Source organism: Halichoeres trimaculatus, unplaced genomic scaffold (assembly GCF_033239565.1).
Source record: "Halichoeres trimaculatus isolate MK-OKI-2021-1 unplaced genomic scaffold, fHalTri1.1 fHalTri1_scaffold_7, whole genome shotgun sequence".
Lineage (NCBI taxonomy): Eukaryota > Metazoa > Chordata > Actinopteri > Labriformes > Labridae > Halichoeres > Halichoeres trimaculatus.
Window position 1 is genome coordinate 23,304,783 of NW_027437185.1, and position 17,386 is coordinate 23,322,168.

The following is a 17,386-nucleotide window of genomic DNA, read 5'->3' on the forward strand; positions in this document are numbered from 1 at the left end:
CCTTTATTATATTGGGTGGTTTCAGCCTTTTATATATTGTTGTATTTTCTTCCGCCCCACCTAACGTTTCTCATTTGTTACTGTTAACTGTTCTTTTTTTGTAAAGCACTAATGCAACACTGTCTTTTAAAAGCGTTAAATGAATAAAATTCATTATTGTTTTTTTTTTTTTTTTTTTTTTTTTTTTTTTACATAATGAGCGCTAAAGCAAAAAGGAACCGATCTCTCGCGGAAGGAAATCTTCGGGGGAATCTCTAGCGACGCAACAGTAGCTCTTCCGGTCCACATGTAAACGCCTAATGTGAGTTAGAGGAATATATATTGCATCTGTGTTTAGATACAAAACAAAAAAGATTTTTTTTTTCTACAGTGAATCGTTTCTTTAAATATGAAGCTGCTCACTCACAATATGTTGACATCTCACGTGAAGGGAGTAACTAAAGGATATCCGCTGATCATCAAGGTAAACTAGCATCACTGCTAACTGCTCTCAGTATAATTCAAAAACATCAGGCACTCATTTTATAACGTTATTACTACCGTAATCAAAGAGTGGATTAATACCTAACGTCCGCTCATTTTTGTTTAAGATAAACGTTTTCTCACCTCAGTATTTGAACGTCAAAACTGTTTATTTAGAGTAAGTAAGAAAAGCCTGAATGTTGGTATGAGTCTGAAAGGAACAACATATCAAGGGTGAACAAAACAAGGTTTGAACCAAAAGTTTTGTTTAACTTGGGTTGAGTTTACTTCTCTTTCGATGACCTTTTCATATTAACATTTATCTGAGATAAGTAGCAGTCAACATATTTTCCTCACAGCCTGTATTTTACTCGAAAAATATGCCGAGTGTTGTAAGTTTGTTGTATCTGAGCCTTGTACATTACCTCTTTAAAGAAATTATGTCATATCCTTCAGCTGAAAAGTCCACTTAAAGGACACAATGTGATCAAGTTACAAAGAATAATATGTACAGTGTTGTCCAGTTACTTTTAAGTTTGATGTCAGTACTTTTGTTAAGGTCATACAACCTACCGACTACATGATTCAGTAAATTCTCCCTCTCATCAATTCTAATCTGTAATTTTCATTATGCACTAATTAGATAGATCTTTATTTGTCATTGTCACATGTACAACGAGATTATAAAGTGACCACTAACATAAAAAATGTGTTTACTGATGGTGCAGTTGCTGGCTTGTACAGTATAACTTGTGTAAATTAAACAGCTCAAGTAAGACATGAAAAGTAGCTTTCTTGGAAATGTTGATTTCTTCTCCAAAATGTGCTCTGAAACACAGCAGAAATATTCACTGTTGTTAAAGGAAGCTTAAGGTCAGCATTGATTAAATTTTTCATATTTTCTTTGTGCAGGCCACTGAGGTGAAGATGAATGAGGTGGAGTTTAATCCTCAGTTTGTTTGCCGGATGATCCCCAAAATGGAGTGGAGTGCTCTCGTCCAGGCTGCTGAGGAGGTGAGTTGGCAGATCCTGAATCTCTAAATGTCTCACTTTAGAGATAAGATTTTTTTGATAGAAACTCCTTGGTGAGACTTGAGAAAAAGACAATCAGAGACTTTCAAGAAAAAATCTTCTCCAACCCTTCTAAGAGTACCGTAACAAAAATTAAAGTTCAGCTCAACAAACAGAAGGACACCTTTTTCCTCAATAATGACCGTTGGGGAAAAAGTCATAAACTATTCAGAGGTTACTCTGGTCAAAAGGTGAACCAACTATTGTTCCTGTGTAACATAATTTACTTGCAGAGGATTTCATGATTATTTCAGGTTTCAGTCAAATTATTGACAAAAGCATGATGGACATTTGAGAAAAATCTGGGGACGAGATCTTTGATTGAAGCACATTAGAGGATATTGAAGGGATAGTTCAGTTTTTTTTGAAGTGGGGTTGTATGAGCTCTATGTGACCACTAAGGACATTAGATACAGTAGAAAGTTGTCTCTTCTCCCTCAGTAAGACACAAACTTTAATCGATGGTGACGAGGAAATGGGCGCTAACAGGGAGAGACCGTACCAAATTCAAAGGCTATTTTCTCTGCCTACAAGAACTAAAATCAAAAAGTAATACCACAGTTTAAGAGTACGCTACATAAAATATTTTTTGAGTGCATTAAGTCTTCGGAAATATAAACATTTATCCGGACCTAACTAGCTGGTCATGTGTCCTTCTGCGCAGCGCTAGTGCGCTCCGTCCCCACTCCTCCTTTCAGCTGAAGGGAATGTAAACAAGCTATGCTTCGGGCACCGGTTGTAGCCTTGTGTAAGTTTGATCAAGTATCGTAATTCTTTTGTTTGTACTCTAAGGATTGTGAGGCAGCGTAGGAAATTCAAAATGAGTGACTATGACAGTGACGATGAAGTTCCATTCACTTTGGAACCAAAAGGATACCTGTATGAACCGGGGTACACAGAAGAAGAGCTGCTACAGATGGCGACTGAAAGGAATACAGAGGAAACATCCGCGGACACTGGACATCACCAGCATTGCACCTGGGGGTCACTGGTTCAAATGACCAAATTTGAAAACGATTCTTGTATTTTTTACATGAACTTGACAATAAAGTGAGGACCCCTAAATGTACTTTTGAAGAATTCAAAGTGAAGCAAGTCCTTTTCCTTACTTATTGTAAACACGTCATCAGGAATAGAGGAAAGGGGTAGCATCATTGTTTTCCCAATCCCATGAAACAGGTCTTTTCAGAGAGCTTTTTTTTCAGCTAGTTTGGTGCTGCTGTGAGTCACATATTGTATCTTCAGTGTTCAAAGGCACAAAGTGTCCACTTTGGTCTCTTTCTCTGCAACATCCTCTCAAGATTTTACATTAGTCCAGGCTGAAATGTACAATCTCTTTTTCTTCTTTAGCTGGGACAACGGCAGGACCTTCCTGGCGAGCTGATACCAGAGTACGAGAAAGACGAAGAGTTCTTAAAGAAGGTGCACAGAGTGCTGTTAGAGGTAAGGAGGAACTACTCACAACCGTGTAGACTTTTTAAGTCTCTTTTAGCAATTTCTACTTTATGAGGAAGTTATATTGGGGTATAATAAGTTGTTGGTAAGGGCTGCAACAAACATCATTTTTTTAATTAATGCTTTTTTCCTTTGCATTTGACTTTTTTTTTAGCTTTAAAGTGTTTATAGAGTTTGTAAAGTCTTTGGAGGTATACTCAACCATGTTGTGTCTTGAATGAACAGACTGAAACACAGGGGATAAGATTGGTTTAATGAATAGTCACAAAACCAAACCAAACCTTACCAGCCTGATCAAATGTCAACAGAAAGCTACGAGTGTATTGTTGCCATCCTGATTTTCTAAACCACGTGTATACAGCTGTGTTTCATGTTCTTTGGTTCACACATTGAGTCATCATGATAATTATGGGATATCTGTGTTTGTATCACTTAAATATAACTATTGAATAAACCCAAAACATCTCACAATATTTACTCTTTAAGAAAGAAAAACTTCCTGTTTCTGTTACCAGCAACAGCAGTTACTGACAAAGCTTTCATGAACTAAGTTGCTGCAGTGTCTCTTTTTTGAAATGCCACTTAAATTGCTTCATCTTTTTATGAGAATCAAACAGGAGCTTAAATACTTTGATTTGAAGACAGTTAAAGATTTTATTCAAAGAAAATACCTCCAGGGGTTAAATCATGTTGACCCCCTACACTCTTCCCCCTGTTCACCTGTTTTACTCTGGGGTTGTTTGAGACATCTGTGCAGATTTAAGTTTGTTTCAAAACTTGGAAAAAAACTCTCTGGTTGAGTATCGATGTGCAGACAAAAAACCACTTTGTGCTGGATCAGCATCAGTTACTAAAGTTCAGGGGGGTGAAGGATGTTGAGGGTAAATAAAGAACAACTGCATAAATCATGAGCCATTAGCCAGTCCTGTGTCATTCACTCAGTCCACGCTGACAGAACCTCTCAGAAATTTTGCACTGAAAGTTTTTCTCCGATGATGCCAAACCACTCTAACCACAAGTATGGCAGTGCTGAAGTCCTTTTCTGTTCTAACTTTTGGCACATTAAAACATCATTTGTTTTGCTTGACAATGACATCTTGTGGTGACCTCATACTTCTTCTCTCATGTTGTGTGTTTGTGCTGCAGGTGGAGGTGATAGAGGGCTGTCTGCAGTGTCCCGAGTCAGGACGAGAGTTCCCCATCACCCGGGGCATCCCCAACATGCTGCTGAATGAGGACGAGGTGTAGGCAGATCGCCACCACACACACACACTCTTCCTCCTAAACTGTCCCTCAGATGAAACTGTACTCAGAGAGAGGCCGGACTCACCGTTTTGACGTTGATGTGGTGGAAAAAGATTTAAAGAATAACAGATGGAAAAGTTCCTAAGACTAACTAACCCCTGGTGGTTTTATCTGTATTTATTTTTGTAACTGTTTGTGCTCTGTTTTTTTTTTTTCAATAAAACTGTCCTGATTTTCATGACAGGCAAAATTTCTTTTTGGCTTTTGCGGAAAACATGGGTTGACTTATATTACAGACATGCAAAAGCTGCATGGGTGAGTGACGGAGCTCTGAACCCCATCTCGCCCTCTCTCAGGGTTTAAGAAAATGCTGAGGGCCAGATGACGTGGCAGTGGCTTGTCTATATTTGGCTTTGAGGAACAGAGGCAGAAAAAAAGCAGGCAGGCTAGAAGTTGTTTTTGAGGAAGTCTCTCTTTTTTTCTCTCTCTTTTATGCCATCCATCATAGCACACACACACACACACACCACCACACTCTGGCGGCGTGCTGTGATCCGAGATGGTGTGTGTGTTGTCTTTACAAAAGAGTCAAACTCACACAGAGACAAATTAAACGTGTCCCATCCGTCTCAGGCTGTCTGAGACGCTGCAGCAGCTGCTCAAGTTGGAACAGGAGCCTGTTTTTTTCACAGCCGTTGTTATCACTTTTAGAAACCTTGCCAGGACAGACGATGGAGAAGGAGAAAGGGGATGGGGGGGTTGCCCTGACCAGAAGCCTCGAGGCAGCCTCAGTCTCTTTTACCTTTCCCTTCTACTTAGAGCAATTACAGGCCTGCACCCGCAACTATAATAACGGTATAATGGGATGGCAGCAGAGCAGCAATAAAAGCCACCCCTGACAGATTAACAGTCCTCTCCAAGTCCTGAGCTGTAATTAACAATGAGACCTAAGAGGAGCAGAGAAGAAAGAAAAGAGCCTGGATTGAAAGCTGGAAAAGATAAAGATAAAAAGGGATGGGCTGTGACGTGATTTAGTGAAATTAGGATAAGCCTTAAACTATCAAAATGAATAAACCTCCATTAAAAATTTTATCGACATCCTTTGTACAGCTGTATTTTAGAAAGAAGGAAACACAATTCTGATTCCCCTCCTTGGAAAAAAAATCATTAAAAAAGATGTTAAATATATGAGGATGAAAACTGTCTCTCTCCACTGTTAACTTGAAGTTTGTGTCACATTTTTTTCAGACATCAGTGAACTGAGGTGAGACTTATTTATCAAGAAAGCAATAAACTGCATTTTACAGGATGTCTATTTCTCTAAGCCTGATAAGTCATCGGGATGTTTACCTGCACGGGGAGGGCGGTGCAAGCATTTTTGTGGTGAGCAGAAATTGCAAAGTGTGTGTGTGTGTGTGTGTGTGTGTGTGTGTGTGTGTGTGTGTGTGTGTGTGTGTGTGTGTGTGTGTGTGTGTGTGTGTGTGTGTGTGTGTGTGTGCGCCCGCCTGCCTGCTCTGGCGAGAGAAGATGGCTTTTGCCTACATAATCACACACTCCCTTTACTTTGGTGGCAACCCGCCCCACCACCACCACTACCACCAACCTCTCACATCCAGTCCCTCCCTCCATCCTCCACCTCGCTGTGTGTCTGCTGTTCTCACAGAGGACCTGCAGAATAATGGAGTCTCATCATGCAGCAGCAGCTCTCAGTGTTTTCAGCAAAGCTTTCAGACCAACACTTACCAGACTGAAGCTCATTTAGACCCAGGAACTGTAATTTGGAGTAAATTCTCCTTTTTATTTCCCAGCACAAGGGCTTCTTTCACATATTTTTCTGCGTCATGTCTTTTTATGACGTCTGACTTTTTTCCGTGTTTTGATGTTTATATGAGGGGGATCAGGCCCACCATGGTTTTCCCAACATAAATCAACAGTTTTTCCTACATTTTAGCGCAGACTGCTTTCTGTTTACATATAACACGGAATGAGAAGACCTCATTGGGCATTTTTTTTAAAACAGTGACTTTACTTTCTGAAAGCGGGTATGGGCCAGGTTTTCGCCTCACAGATGGGGCTTTTGGAGGCAGAAGTTCGGGAGCTGGGCTGCTTCAGATGAGGAGAGTAGCTCAGGTTTTTCTTTGGGGATTTTACGACATGGGCTGAGCTCCTGTGATGACTGTTTCTCATGAAGCTGATCAATTATCCGAGGATGGACGAAGGAAGACGGAGACGGATAAAACTCGTCGGTTGGACTATAGCTTAATATCTTTACCTCATACGCGAAAAGCACGCGCGCACTGGCACGGGGCATCGCTGCAGCTTTTGAGCGCACGAGACTGGAGTTTGGGCAGAAAATCACGACAGAAGACATTTGAGCTTTTTTTCCGTGGAGTTTGAGCATAAGTTCCTCGCCTTTTTTTAAAAAAAAGAAAAAGTATTGCATTAAGATTTAATAAGTTATATTTACACTCCTTGGATAAAACGACAATGCGTCTTTGTGCCTGGTGTTGAAATATGCAGGCGCGTGTTTGAGTAGCATTATATAACTTCTTTAAAAGATTAGATGCAGTCAGCAGATGTGGTTTAGCTTTTCCACTGAGTGGTTTTGACCTAAAATAGCCTGTTCGGAGTCGATAATAATTATTTGGCTTTTTTATTATGATAAAGAACATCCTGGAGACTTCGTTTTAATCGTCAGTTTGAAATATTAAACCACTTTACGTAAACTGAGAGTGGGCTTTGGTTTTGGTCCACCACGCTGAGTGCTACCCTGGTGGTTCAGAAAGCATCTCCGTCCCTCTTGCACCCTTCAACCGGACAATGTTGCTCCTCCGCCTCGCGCTGCTGCTCTTCCTCCTCCGGTTCTCCGGTGTGCTGCTGGTGGAGGGGATCAACACGTGTCAGTCTATCAACCTGGACAAGCAGAAGTCCCGGCGCATCGAGGCGGTCCGCGGGCAGATCCTCAGCAAGCTTCGCATCCGCAGCCCGCCGGACGAGGACGACGAGGACCCGCAGCCGAGCCCGGTTCCCCCGGAGGTCATGCTGCTCTACAACAGCACGCGGGAGCTGCAGAAGGAGCGCGCGCGTCTTGCAGAGTCTGCGTGTGAGCGCGAGAGCAGCGAGGAGGATTATTATGCCAAGGAGGTGCAGAGGATTGACATGCTGCCCCCTCGCACTGACACAAGTGAGTCTGTGAAAGAGGCAGAGGGGGTTCTCAATGTGTGGTCCGGGGTCCGATCCAAGGGGTCAAAAAGAGAAAATTATCACAGTGATACAGCGCTGTCATTGTTTGTCTTAAACTCTATTAATCTTTCTAAAACTCTGCAATAAATATTAACAACTGCCTTTTTAATAAATTTAACTTAAGTGTATCAAATTGTTGGTTTAGGTTTCAGCTTCACCAGTCCAATGCAGCTCCTGTTAGTATCATGTGTGAATCATTTTTGCAGGTTAGTGTCAGATCTTCAAAACGTCCCTCAAGTGTTGTAAAGGAGTCCATCCTCAGTAGTTAGTACTGATCCGCTGCAGCAAAGGGCTCCTTTGCGTGTGCGTGTGCGTGTGTGTGTGTGTGTGTGTGTGTGTGTGTGTGTGTGTGTGTGTGTGTGTGTGTGTGTGTGTGTGTGTGTGTGTGGTTTTAACTCTAACTCATGTTTACAGACTTTGCAGTTAGGTCTGCTGCTTATGCTTAATGCTTTGTAAGGTTTGAAGTGATGATGTCGACCTGTCATCCTCTGAAGCAGAGAAGAGTAATAGAAACTTTTCAATATGCGTCTATAGAATTTCTATAATTGTTGTAACGAAAAAGATATATTCTTCATAGCTCTTTAAAAACAAATTACACTATGTGGGAACTAGCACTGATCAATTTCTGCCCCTGCGAATGCTCTGCCCACTCCACAGCTCCTGCAGACCGTGAGGCAGTGCACTCAGCTTTCTGTTGCCCTCACAGTAGCTTTTTGAAGGCACACTGCCAGCAGTAGGTTGTCACAGGCAGCTACTGAAACACAAAGCATGTGTTGATGGAGCTTATTTATGAGTTTTTAAGTTTAATGCCCTGGGTACTTCCTGGTAACATAATTACACAACTGTCTGGTTGGGAGGTGATGTTTAATGCCGTAAAACCCCATACATTAAACATGAGACCAGACACAGTCACTCACTGCTCCCAAACCTATCATTAAGTCTGGAGGCTCTCATTAGCTGTAATTATGTGTGAGACAATGCATCACAGCACTGTTTTATCCAGTAGTATAAATACAACACAAGTTGTTGTTGGATCATTAGTCATGCTTTGGAGTTTTTCCACATCCAGACGCAGTTCAGCCAACAACCCCCAACCCTCACTACAGAGTGGTCCACTTTGACGTCAGCAGTGTGGACCTGACCAACAGCACCCTGGTCAAAGCTGAGTTCAGGATCTTCAGAGCTCCCAACCCGCAGGCCCGAGCCTCCGAGCAGAGGGTGGAGATTTATCAGGTAAACAACAGTACAACAACACACCTGTGTGTTACACAGACTGCAGCAGACCCACAAAACTATCAAAATCAGCGAGGAAAAATCTTTATACAGGATTTGTCTTTTAGATTTTTTTTTCCTGCCAACATGACAGGAAAAAGTGATTTGTGTGTATTTGTGGATTTTTTTTTCTCCTAGGCTTCAGGCCAACAAGACTTCACTGCCACTAAATCTTTATAATCTTTCTTCATATTTTGGAAAATTGGCGATCTTTTAAACCTCTCAAAGAAAAATGTAAGCCCCGGGAAATAGAGAAAACAGACCTGTTACGCCTGCTGAAAGGTGTTCTGTTCATTTGTTTGGGTTCAACAGAGAAACAGGAACTCCCTGATTTGTCAAAGTAACATCACTTACTCTTATCCTGACAGCCTTTGTCTATTGTGTATGTCATGATCTTGTTCCTGTGTGTGTGTGTCTGCGATCAGCTGCTAAAGCCCGATGAGGAAAGCACCTCCACTCAGCGTTACATTGACTCCCGCACCCTCCAGCCCAAAGCGAAGGGAGCCTGGATTTCTGTGGAAGTCACTGAGACTGTTAAGGACTGGATGTCAGATGCAGGTCAGCCTTAAAACACAAAACCTTTTTTTCACGTTTGTGAGCTTCATCTTCACAACTTCTCTGTCTCCTCTCCTGCTGAGCAGAGAACAATCTGGGTCTGAAGTTGGGCGTCCACTGTCCCTGCTGCACCTTTATCCCAGCAACCAACAACATTGTTCCTAACAAGAGCGAGGAGCTGGAGGTTCTGTTTGCAGGTTGGTTTGTGTTTTCACTTAATGTGCTGATGACCAGAGCAGCATTCCTCTAATGGGCCTCTAAGTTAGTCGACAGGGCAGCCAGTGCTACTTTTTCTTCCTTTTTTAAACATAAATTTACAAAAACTTTCACTGTAACTAAAATAGAGAAAGAATAGTAAGTTAATAATTGTTTTTTTTTCTGTTTTATATCTATTCCAAATGCAGTCCTCAGCTGTCAACTTCTGCAACAAACAGTTACTAAAATGTCTGAGTTACATTTAAATTTGAAACCTGTTAAACACAGACTGACTAACAAAAATCAGAGGCTAAAAGTTCAGAGAAAAGACGGGAAAAAAAGATGCCAAAGCTGAGCCAACAGTGATGCTAGAATAAGAAAAAAGATTTTGATCTGTTTTAAATTCACATCAGTTTTTTATTTCTGGTAACTTGCTACGAGAAATGACCTCAGAAAGATGACACCTTACGCACTATTTACGGTGAGCAGGCTGTTATTAAGTCACTCAGAGACAAGCAGCTCAGGTTTGTATTTTACCTCAATACAACAGCTTTTAAACCTCAACTATTTTTGAGCTGATTGGTAAAACTACTTTAAAGAGGTGCACACAGTGACATCTTGAACTGTAATTGATGACCTGATCACTCTTTGAAAAAGATCTGAAAGACATGAGCTGTGTCATTTCACAGAAAGAGATATACAGAGACTTTAAAGATTTGAGATTCGGCCTAAAACTGATGATTTCAGACTTTACTGGTTGTTTGTGGGTGACTCTTTAACGCAAGCTGTATCTAGGCTGCACAAGAAAAAAATAGCTGTCGAGCCAACCACAGCACATGAATAAATAAATAAATCAGCAAGCCCGACATTCAGTGAGCACAAGGTTTGATATGGAAGTTTTCACCAAATGGCCACAAAAGATGAGCCACTTTTATTTTTATGGCTGGTAGTAAAAGTCTTGAAAGAGCTTTGAAAGGTCTTGTAGAAGATTTATCAGTGGAGCGGGTCCCAAAACGTGAACCTGAAGTGGATTTTTTTCTGTGAGGCGCCTTCCGAATGATTCATGAATCACTCTGACTCTGCCCGGCACGAATAATGGAGAAACTGTTCCTCCACACACTGTGAAACTATTAAACGTCGGTCTGTCTGTGTTTCTTCATTTGGGCTCCAAATTACGGCACTTTCCTCAGAATTTACTCATAGCTGAGCCAAGTCTTTTTTTTTCACCACATGGAAAAAATGTTGACTTTTGATACTGATGTAAGACAAGTAGCGGCTTGTTTCCAGCTCTTTGGCTTCTATTGGCCAAGAAAAAACATGAAATCAGACATAAACAGTCAGGCCTTCATTCCTGGCTAAGGAAAGCAGTGTATCATGTATTTATTTCTATCCAAGCACTGTAAAATGTCATCAGCAATAATCAAAGTATAATCTGTCTTTCTGCCTTTTGGAAAAACACTTAAGAGTTTAAAATCCTGAGCTGCCGTGAAGGAAACTCATGAGCAGAATATGTGAGAACATGGTTCGTGCTGAACGTGAACCTCTGTCATTATTTGAAGGTATTTAATCCTAACTTTCCAAACTTCTTGTCTTGCCACACTTAAAAAAACGGAGCCCCCTCTCCTCTCTTCACCCTCTTCATGGTTTGTGTGTGTGTTGACTTGTGAGTGATTCCACTGGTGAAGGACTTTTCCTCTGCCAGTTTGTTTCATTTGACTATAAGCCTGAAGAGAGGAAACTATTCTTTGCACAATGAAAAGAAGCCACAAATTAGAAAAATGTCCAGAAGAATAACATCATTTGTTTGGCAGAGCACATTTTTCCTTCCATGCTAATCACAGGAACCTTTTTAACACAAAGACACCGTAATAAGTTAAAAACGTGAGACATTTTTTTACTATGATTCTAACGATGATGGCTCAAGTATAGTCATGATGCTGGCTTTCTAAAGCAAAACAGATAATCTGATGTATGCAAAAAAACAACATCCAGTTGGATGTATAACATGTGCTTAAGGCAGGATCACTGCTTTCTGAATAACACTAATCCTCCTTATTACTGTCTATTACTGTGATGACAATAATTGTGCCTGTTTAAGCTGCAGCAGTTAATCTCATCCTCTGCTAAATGTTAGAAATTTTTGTGTTTAGTTTGTTCATCGCCCTCTTCTTTTCTGAGTTAAAATGTTTGGGAGTTACATGTGTAAGGCACCCTGTAAATGTTACATAGACAATCCCTCAGCTCTGATCATGCCTCCATCACAAGTTTGAGGGCAAAACAGGGTCTGCCTGTCGTTGTGTTTTTACTTATTATTCAGAAAAATAAGGTGTAAGTAACTCTGCCTCGAGCTGACTGTGCGAAAGTGTTTGTAACCCTTCAAGTCCTCGCTGCTGGGCCCGGGTTTATGAACTGTGACACTCTCTTCGTAGGTGTTGATGATGAGCAGCTCCGCCAGATCAGAAGGCCTGGTCAGGTCAAAGGTCAGGCAGATTTTAGCACCAAGACGCCGCACCTCATCCTCACCCTGCTGCCCAGCGACAGAGTGGACAACCCGGCCAAGAAGAACCGCAAGAAGAGGGCGGCTGCCACGGACACCTCGACCTGCTCCCGGTAGGCTGCCAACCAGCTCAGCGCATGCACGTGTTTATGTTGCTTTATAAAAGGTCATTCTGCAGATTATTGTGAGGTTAAACCAACAGTATTGGTTCTGTGTTGGAGAGTTGAGCGTGTATTATTTAGAGTACCTCTCACTGCAGGGGGAAACACTGGCAGCTCTGCATAGTAATTACATTTCCATGGCTGCTCTGTCAGTAATGACTTGATGTCATTCTCCCATGACCCAACTTTTGGCCTTTGCTCCACACCTAGAGCAGCGTCACGGTGGGACAATTATTCGTGTGTTATTTTTGTACCCCAGTGGCTCGGACCAGGGTTGCTGCCTGCGCTCGCTCTACATCGATTTCAGGCGAGACCTCAACTGGAAGTGGATCCACGAGCCTAAAGGTTACAAAGCCAACTTCTGTGCTGGAAACTGTCCGTACCTCTGGAGCGCCAACAACCACTATAACATGGTGAGAGAGCCTCTCTGTAAGATGAGCGCGGGGCTGGATAGGTGAACCCAGTGTGACTGTTTAAAATGCTAAAATCAAATTCTTTAATTTGATTCTAACTAGACTTTTTTCACATAAATCTAAATTTGCTTCAGGAAAAACAATTTTACCATACTCACTCCGTCACATGGATTTAATCATTTGTCCAAAACATTAGCACATGCCAACTTCAGTCAGGCAAGATTTAGGGAGTTTTTGGGGAAGTTTAGTCTTAGTTCATAACAAGTACTTGTTCTGTCAATGGCATTAAGTACTCCAGCCCCAAATTCTTATTCTTTGTGTGGCTTTCTCTAAATGTCAACAGTTTATTTTGTGACCACCAGAGTCAACATAACATTTTTAACCACTCATACTCATAAGTTAGACTAACAAGGAAGAAATCAGTTCCTTTTTTGCTTGCAAATAAGGGATGGGTACCTTTCACATTTGAAACGATACGGTACAGATACTCGGTACCTGGCAATCGGTGCTGGTACTCAACAGTACTGATTTTCGGTACTTTTTTGTGTTTATGTGGTAAAAAACATCAATTTGTTTAATTTTTTTTTTTTTCAACTTAACATATTTATTCTTCAAAATATAACCTTGCAATGCTGTGTTCATGTCCAGCTTGGAAAATTGCCAACTCTTCCACTCCCTCACAGTCACAAGAATGCATTTAGGTACCTAAACATGGTACCTTTTGATTCTACGTGAACCGGTACCCGTTACTTTTGACAGAATTCTGTAGGTACCTATAAAAGAACCTAATTCGTTACCCATCCCTAGTGCAAATACTATCATTTCTTGTTTTTAAGAGAAAGATAGAGAGACAGACACAACAGAGTGATGGAAACAGCCAAATCCCATGAATAGAAATAACCTCAAAGTGATGCACCAGACCAAACAGAAGCGACAACCTCCTCAGCCCCCTGCTGTAAAACAATCTGGTCTGGACATAATAAACCTCCAGCTTGACTTCAGTGTAAAAACCCGGCTGACATTTGCCCTTAAATGAGCTTAATGTGCATTGTTTGTGGTGTCTGAACACCATAGTTAGCAAAGATCGGTTAACCCCAGCGTCATAAATGGGCTGTCACCTCGCAGAAGCCTGGTGCAGAACATATAGTGTTGTGCAACACGAGCCGTCTGTCTCGTAGCTGATGACGGGAACTACAGCCACACAGACTGATCCTCCTCTTTTATTTTTAATCCCCAGATCCTTTAAAAGAAGATATTTAGGTTTTTAAGTATTATCAGTGATTTGCTGCACTGGCTTTTACAAGATTTGGTTTGCTTGGTTTCTCCATCGAAGGATGTTTTTGTTGTGTCTGTGTGAGCATTTGAGTGACAAAAGGAGAAAAACTTTAGGGGAATAAAACAGATGACGTAGAGAAACAATATTTAAAGCTCCTTTGAGGGTTTTTGAACTGGTTGTAAAAAGACATTCATTAATCCGGGTACTTCTTTATGACCCACAAAAGAAAACAAACTATCAGAAAGAAGAGTGCTTATTTTGTTTTGTTTGTCTGAATCTGCTGTGGGAGGGTAGGTGCCACAGGAAGTGATCAATGTTATCTGCCAAAAGACCCTTTTTTTTTTATTTCTCTACAGCAAAAGCTCTTCATAGATAAACATCTGACAGTTAGCATAAAGAAAGATGAGATTTTTGTATAAAACAAAACTTCTACATGGGAAAGACAATACCAGCTGAGAATTTGTTGTCCCCAGGTGGGCACCAGAATTTAAAGTTCTTCGCAGGAGTTTGAAACTCTGGATTTCATTTTATACATAAATAATAGCCTATGAATTTTCTGAATATATTGATCTTAAAATTGGGAAAAAAAACAACTTCTAAAGCCTTTCAAAGTTGTCATCTCCAACCATAGACTGTAAAAAAATGGACGTCATCTTGCTCGGCTCGAAGTGAGGTCTCCACAAAAACTGCTCCCCCCTGGTGGCTGGCTGCAGTATAGGTTTAAAAATCCGGCTTTCCAGCCATTCCAGATGGGCTGTGGTCAAACTTTAAAAAATTAACACTCCTCGTAGAAATGTTTCTCACGTCCGATTGTTGTGGTGATTTGAAGATATAATTTGGCTGCCTTGTATCCAAATCCTCTTTTTTCTGAAAAGTTTCGTTTTCGTTAGTTATACAAGCTTAAAAATGAGGCTTTACGTAACGTTTAATGATGATTGACAGCTGCCATTCTCATGTATTTTCTTCGGGGATTGTAAAATATGTTGGGAGGTAGAGTCAAGAAGTGATTAGACTCTTGAAAGAAAAAAAGTAATCATTATTTTTGTTACCCAGCTCCACTCAGATTCTCCCAGAATCCCTCACTGTCTCTACTGCGCAGACTCTGGTTCCAAACTGCTACCAATGGCCGCGCCTGTGATGGGGTATTTTGGCTTCAAAACTGTACAATGATAAATGGCGGAGCCACGCTGTCCACTCCATATACAGTCTTTGTCTCCAACTGACACATGTCAATCAAGGGTTTTGTAAATAGCACTTAACTTAAAAAATTAAAATCCAAATGCTGAGACTGCTACTAATTTGGAAACATGTTTTATGCAACGAACACAGTCAAACTATCCGGGACGTTACCTGTCTCTCCACTTTCAAATCCCAGCTTAAAACTCATTTGTTTCGACTAGATTTTTCTGGTTGACCTCGACATCCTCACTTCTGCTGTTGGTTGTTTTTATGTAATCTATTTTTCTCGTTTTTACACTTGTTATGTAAGGTGACCTTGAGTGTCATGCAGGGCGCCTAAAAATAAAGTGTATTAGTGATGTATTAGTTAACGCTCATGGTTATCACTGTGTCCTTGGTCAGATCCTGCCCCTGTACAACAAGCTGAACCCAGAGGCCTCAGCCACCCCCTGTTGTGTCCCCCAGGACCTGGAGCCCCTCACCATCATGTACTTCATTGGCCGCACACCACGTGTGGAGCAACTCTCCAACATGGTCGTCAAATCCTGCAAATGCCGCTAGGTTGATGGGAGGAGGTGAGGCAGCCAGAGAGGAGGAGGAGGAGGAGGATTATAAAGGTCCTGAATTGTGAACTGCTTCATTCAGGAGGGAAACAAAGACCACAGGGGTAGACGGATCTTTGGTTCACTAATCTTTACAGACTCATCACCTTTCGCAGACTTCTCAGATGATATATTTTTACGCTATATGACTCAAATATCAGGATCTGCTCCAATTCTTTAAAGCCTTCTTCATCTCTGGATCTTTCTGTCTGATATAGGACTCTGTAAATATGACAACATGGCTGTATTAAACCCACGGTGTGTATCAAAGAGCGTGCTGTGTGATTGGGCCACATCAGGGCTGAATGAAAAGGATTCTTTTATCAGGCTTTTCGATTCCACAGAGGTCGTATATTCCTGCGGCCACGGTCAGCAGAGCCAGCGGGGCGTGTTTGCTCAGGGCTTGGAGGTGTTGATAGGATGGAGGTGGTGTGGAGAGGTTTCCACAGACTGAGATCTTTAGGGCGAGGGCGGCAGGGTGCAGATAGAAAAAGCGAGAGAGGGAGGCTGTGTCCAGGCTGAGGCCGTGCCAGCTCTCTGCGGTCCTGGGCTGAAATCTGCCCGGCGTAAACAGGATGTGAAAGATTTCCAGACACCGACCCGACCACTCACGGAACGCTAGATTTAAACACTCCCCTCATCTCCTCTGTCTCTCTTTCCCTTTCTCTGTCTGTGTCTCTCTCTCACTCGAGGTTCTGGGATTTGCGGTGGGAGGAGAGAGGGAGAAAAGAGAGGCTTTGAAAATGAGACGTGGGATGATAGGGCTGTATTTGGAACGGCTACAACTTTGGAAGGTGGTATTTTGCAGCCTTAGCAAATTTGTAAGTATTTGGGTCTGAGTCAGACCTTCGGTAATCTCGCTCCTGTGCTCATTTTCTCAATGTCCATTTGTTATCTGATTGTAAAAAAAGTTGTTGACTCATTGCTATTCTTACGCCATGATTACATTTTTGTCTCACCTGTGTATAACCATCAGCCTCACTCACTCACACACTCACACACAGTTTCTCTCCATATATACCACTCCTGATAGAAAGTCTAAAAGCTGGAAATAAAAAAAAACATCTCCAGGGCTCATTTTAAATATAGGCTCTCTGGTATGCCAGTGGTTTGTGTATGTGTGTGTCTGTGACTGGTTTTGTGTGTGAGTGTGTGTGTGTTACTGGCAGGGTTGTGTGTGATAGCACAAAAATGATTCCCAGCTTTTATAGAGAAATTTTCCCTGAATGTGACGGGGAGTGGACTCTCAGTGACCCTGCAGACTGAGGATTTATGTCTGTTGTTTTGTGCGTGGTCATGTGTGTGCGTGTTTTTTCAAAATCTGTTGACAATAAAGTTTTATTTGAATAGGAATCAGTCCCGTCTGACAGATATAAAGTTGTCACTACAACATCTCATCATGGATGTTAAATAGTACCAGCTGTGTTGATGTGGGAAATGATCTGAAGTGAAACGCTTAGTCTGAGTTGATTTGAAAAAGAGCAGATAAGGTTTGTGCAGTCGGACAAATTCAATGTGATTAACGAAGCTGACAGCATCAGGTGGAGGTGAGGGCACCCCTCTTGCACACAGAAACACTTTTGTGGGAAAGTTTGGGAGTTATATGAAAAAGAACTGAAGATTTCAATGTGATCTTCAGTTTTATAAAGCATGTAGTTAAAGCATCTTCCTGTCTTTTCTCTCTGTACAAAATAACAGATTTGACAGCCAACAGAATCTCCCGTCTTATATATCAGCCATGCTCCTGCCAAGAGATCCCA

The 17,386-nt window shown here is 41.6% G+C and overlaps 2 protein-coding genes across 3 annotated transcripts; both read left to right on the forward strand.

Moving 5' to 3' along the window:
• The first annotated feature begins 224 nt into the window (after positions 1 to 224).
• Positions 225 to 4,735, forward strand: trmt112 (tRNA methyltransferase activator subunit 11-2). 2 transcript variants are annotated; one of them, XM_074674323.1, is made up of 5 exons: positions 231 to 301; positions 371 to 463; positions 1,375 to 1,476; positions 2,884 to 2,976; positions 4,135 to 4,735. In XM_074674323.1, the coding sequence occupies exons 2-5, from the start codon at positions 389 to 391 to the stop codon at positions 4,234 to 4,236; spliced, it is 372 nt and encodes a 123-aa protein (XP_074530424.1). In that variant the 5' UTR covers positions 231 to 301; positions 371 to 388; the 3' UTR covers positions 4,237 to 4,735. The 2 variants fall into 2 exon arrangements, with proteins under 2 accessions (XP_074530423.1, XP_074530424.1); XM_074674322.1 differs by having other exon boundaries at positions 225 to 463; positions 4,135 to 4,733.
• Positions 4,736 to 5,768: 1,033 nt separating this feature from the next.
• tgfb5 (transforming growth factor, beta 5) lies at positions 5,769 to 16,874 on the forward strand. The gene is made up of 7 exons (XM_074674198.1): positions 5,769 to 7,417; positions 8,546 to 8,709; positions 9,174 to 9,306; positions 9,390 to 9,500; positions 11,928 to 12,108; positions 12,416 to 12,569; positions 15,427 to 16,874. Exons 1-7 carry the CDS (start codon positions 7,054 to 7,056, stop codon positions 15,583 to 15,585), a joined length of 1,266 nt encoding a protein of 421 aa, XP_074530299.1. The 5' UTR covers positions 5,769 to 7,053; the 3' UTR covers positions 15,586 to 16,874.
• The last annotated feature ends 512 nt before the right edge of the window (positions 16,875 to 17,386 follow it).

What these genes read in the sequence shown, in the direction of transcription:
- trmt112 (XM_074674322.1), top strand. Translation starts at nt 389, where the DNA reads ATGAAGCTGCTCACTCACAATATGTTGACATCTCACGTGAAGGGAGTA. An exon ending in GATATCCGCTGATCATCAAG is followed by an intron (nt 464 to 1,374) that starts GTAAACTAGCAT and finishes TTCTTTGTGCAG; the next exon opens with GCCACTGAGGTGAAGATGAA. An exon ending in TCGTCCAGGCTGCTGAGGAG is followed by an intron (nt 1,477 to 2,883) that starts GTGAGTTGGCAG and finishes TTTCTTCTTTAG; the next exon opens with CTGGGACAACGGCAGGACCT.
- tgfb5 (XM_074674198.1), top strand. Translation starts at nt 7,054, where the DNA reads ATGTTGCTCCTCCGCCTCGCGCTGCTGCTCTTCCTCCTCCGGTTCTCC. An exon ending in AGAGGGTGGAGATTTATCAG is followed by an intron (nt 8,710 to 9,173) that starts GTAAACAACAGT and finishes GTCTGCGATCAG; the next exon opens with CTGCTAAAGCCCGATGAGGA. An exon ending in GCTGGAGGTTCTGTTTGCAG is followed by an intron (nt 9,501 to 11,927) that starts GTTGGTTTGTGT and finishes CTCTCTTCGTAG; the next exon opens with GTGTTGATGATGAGCAGCTC.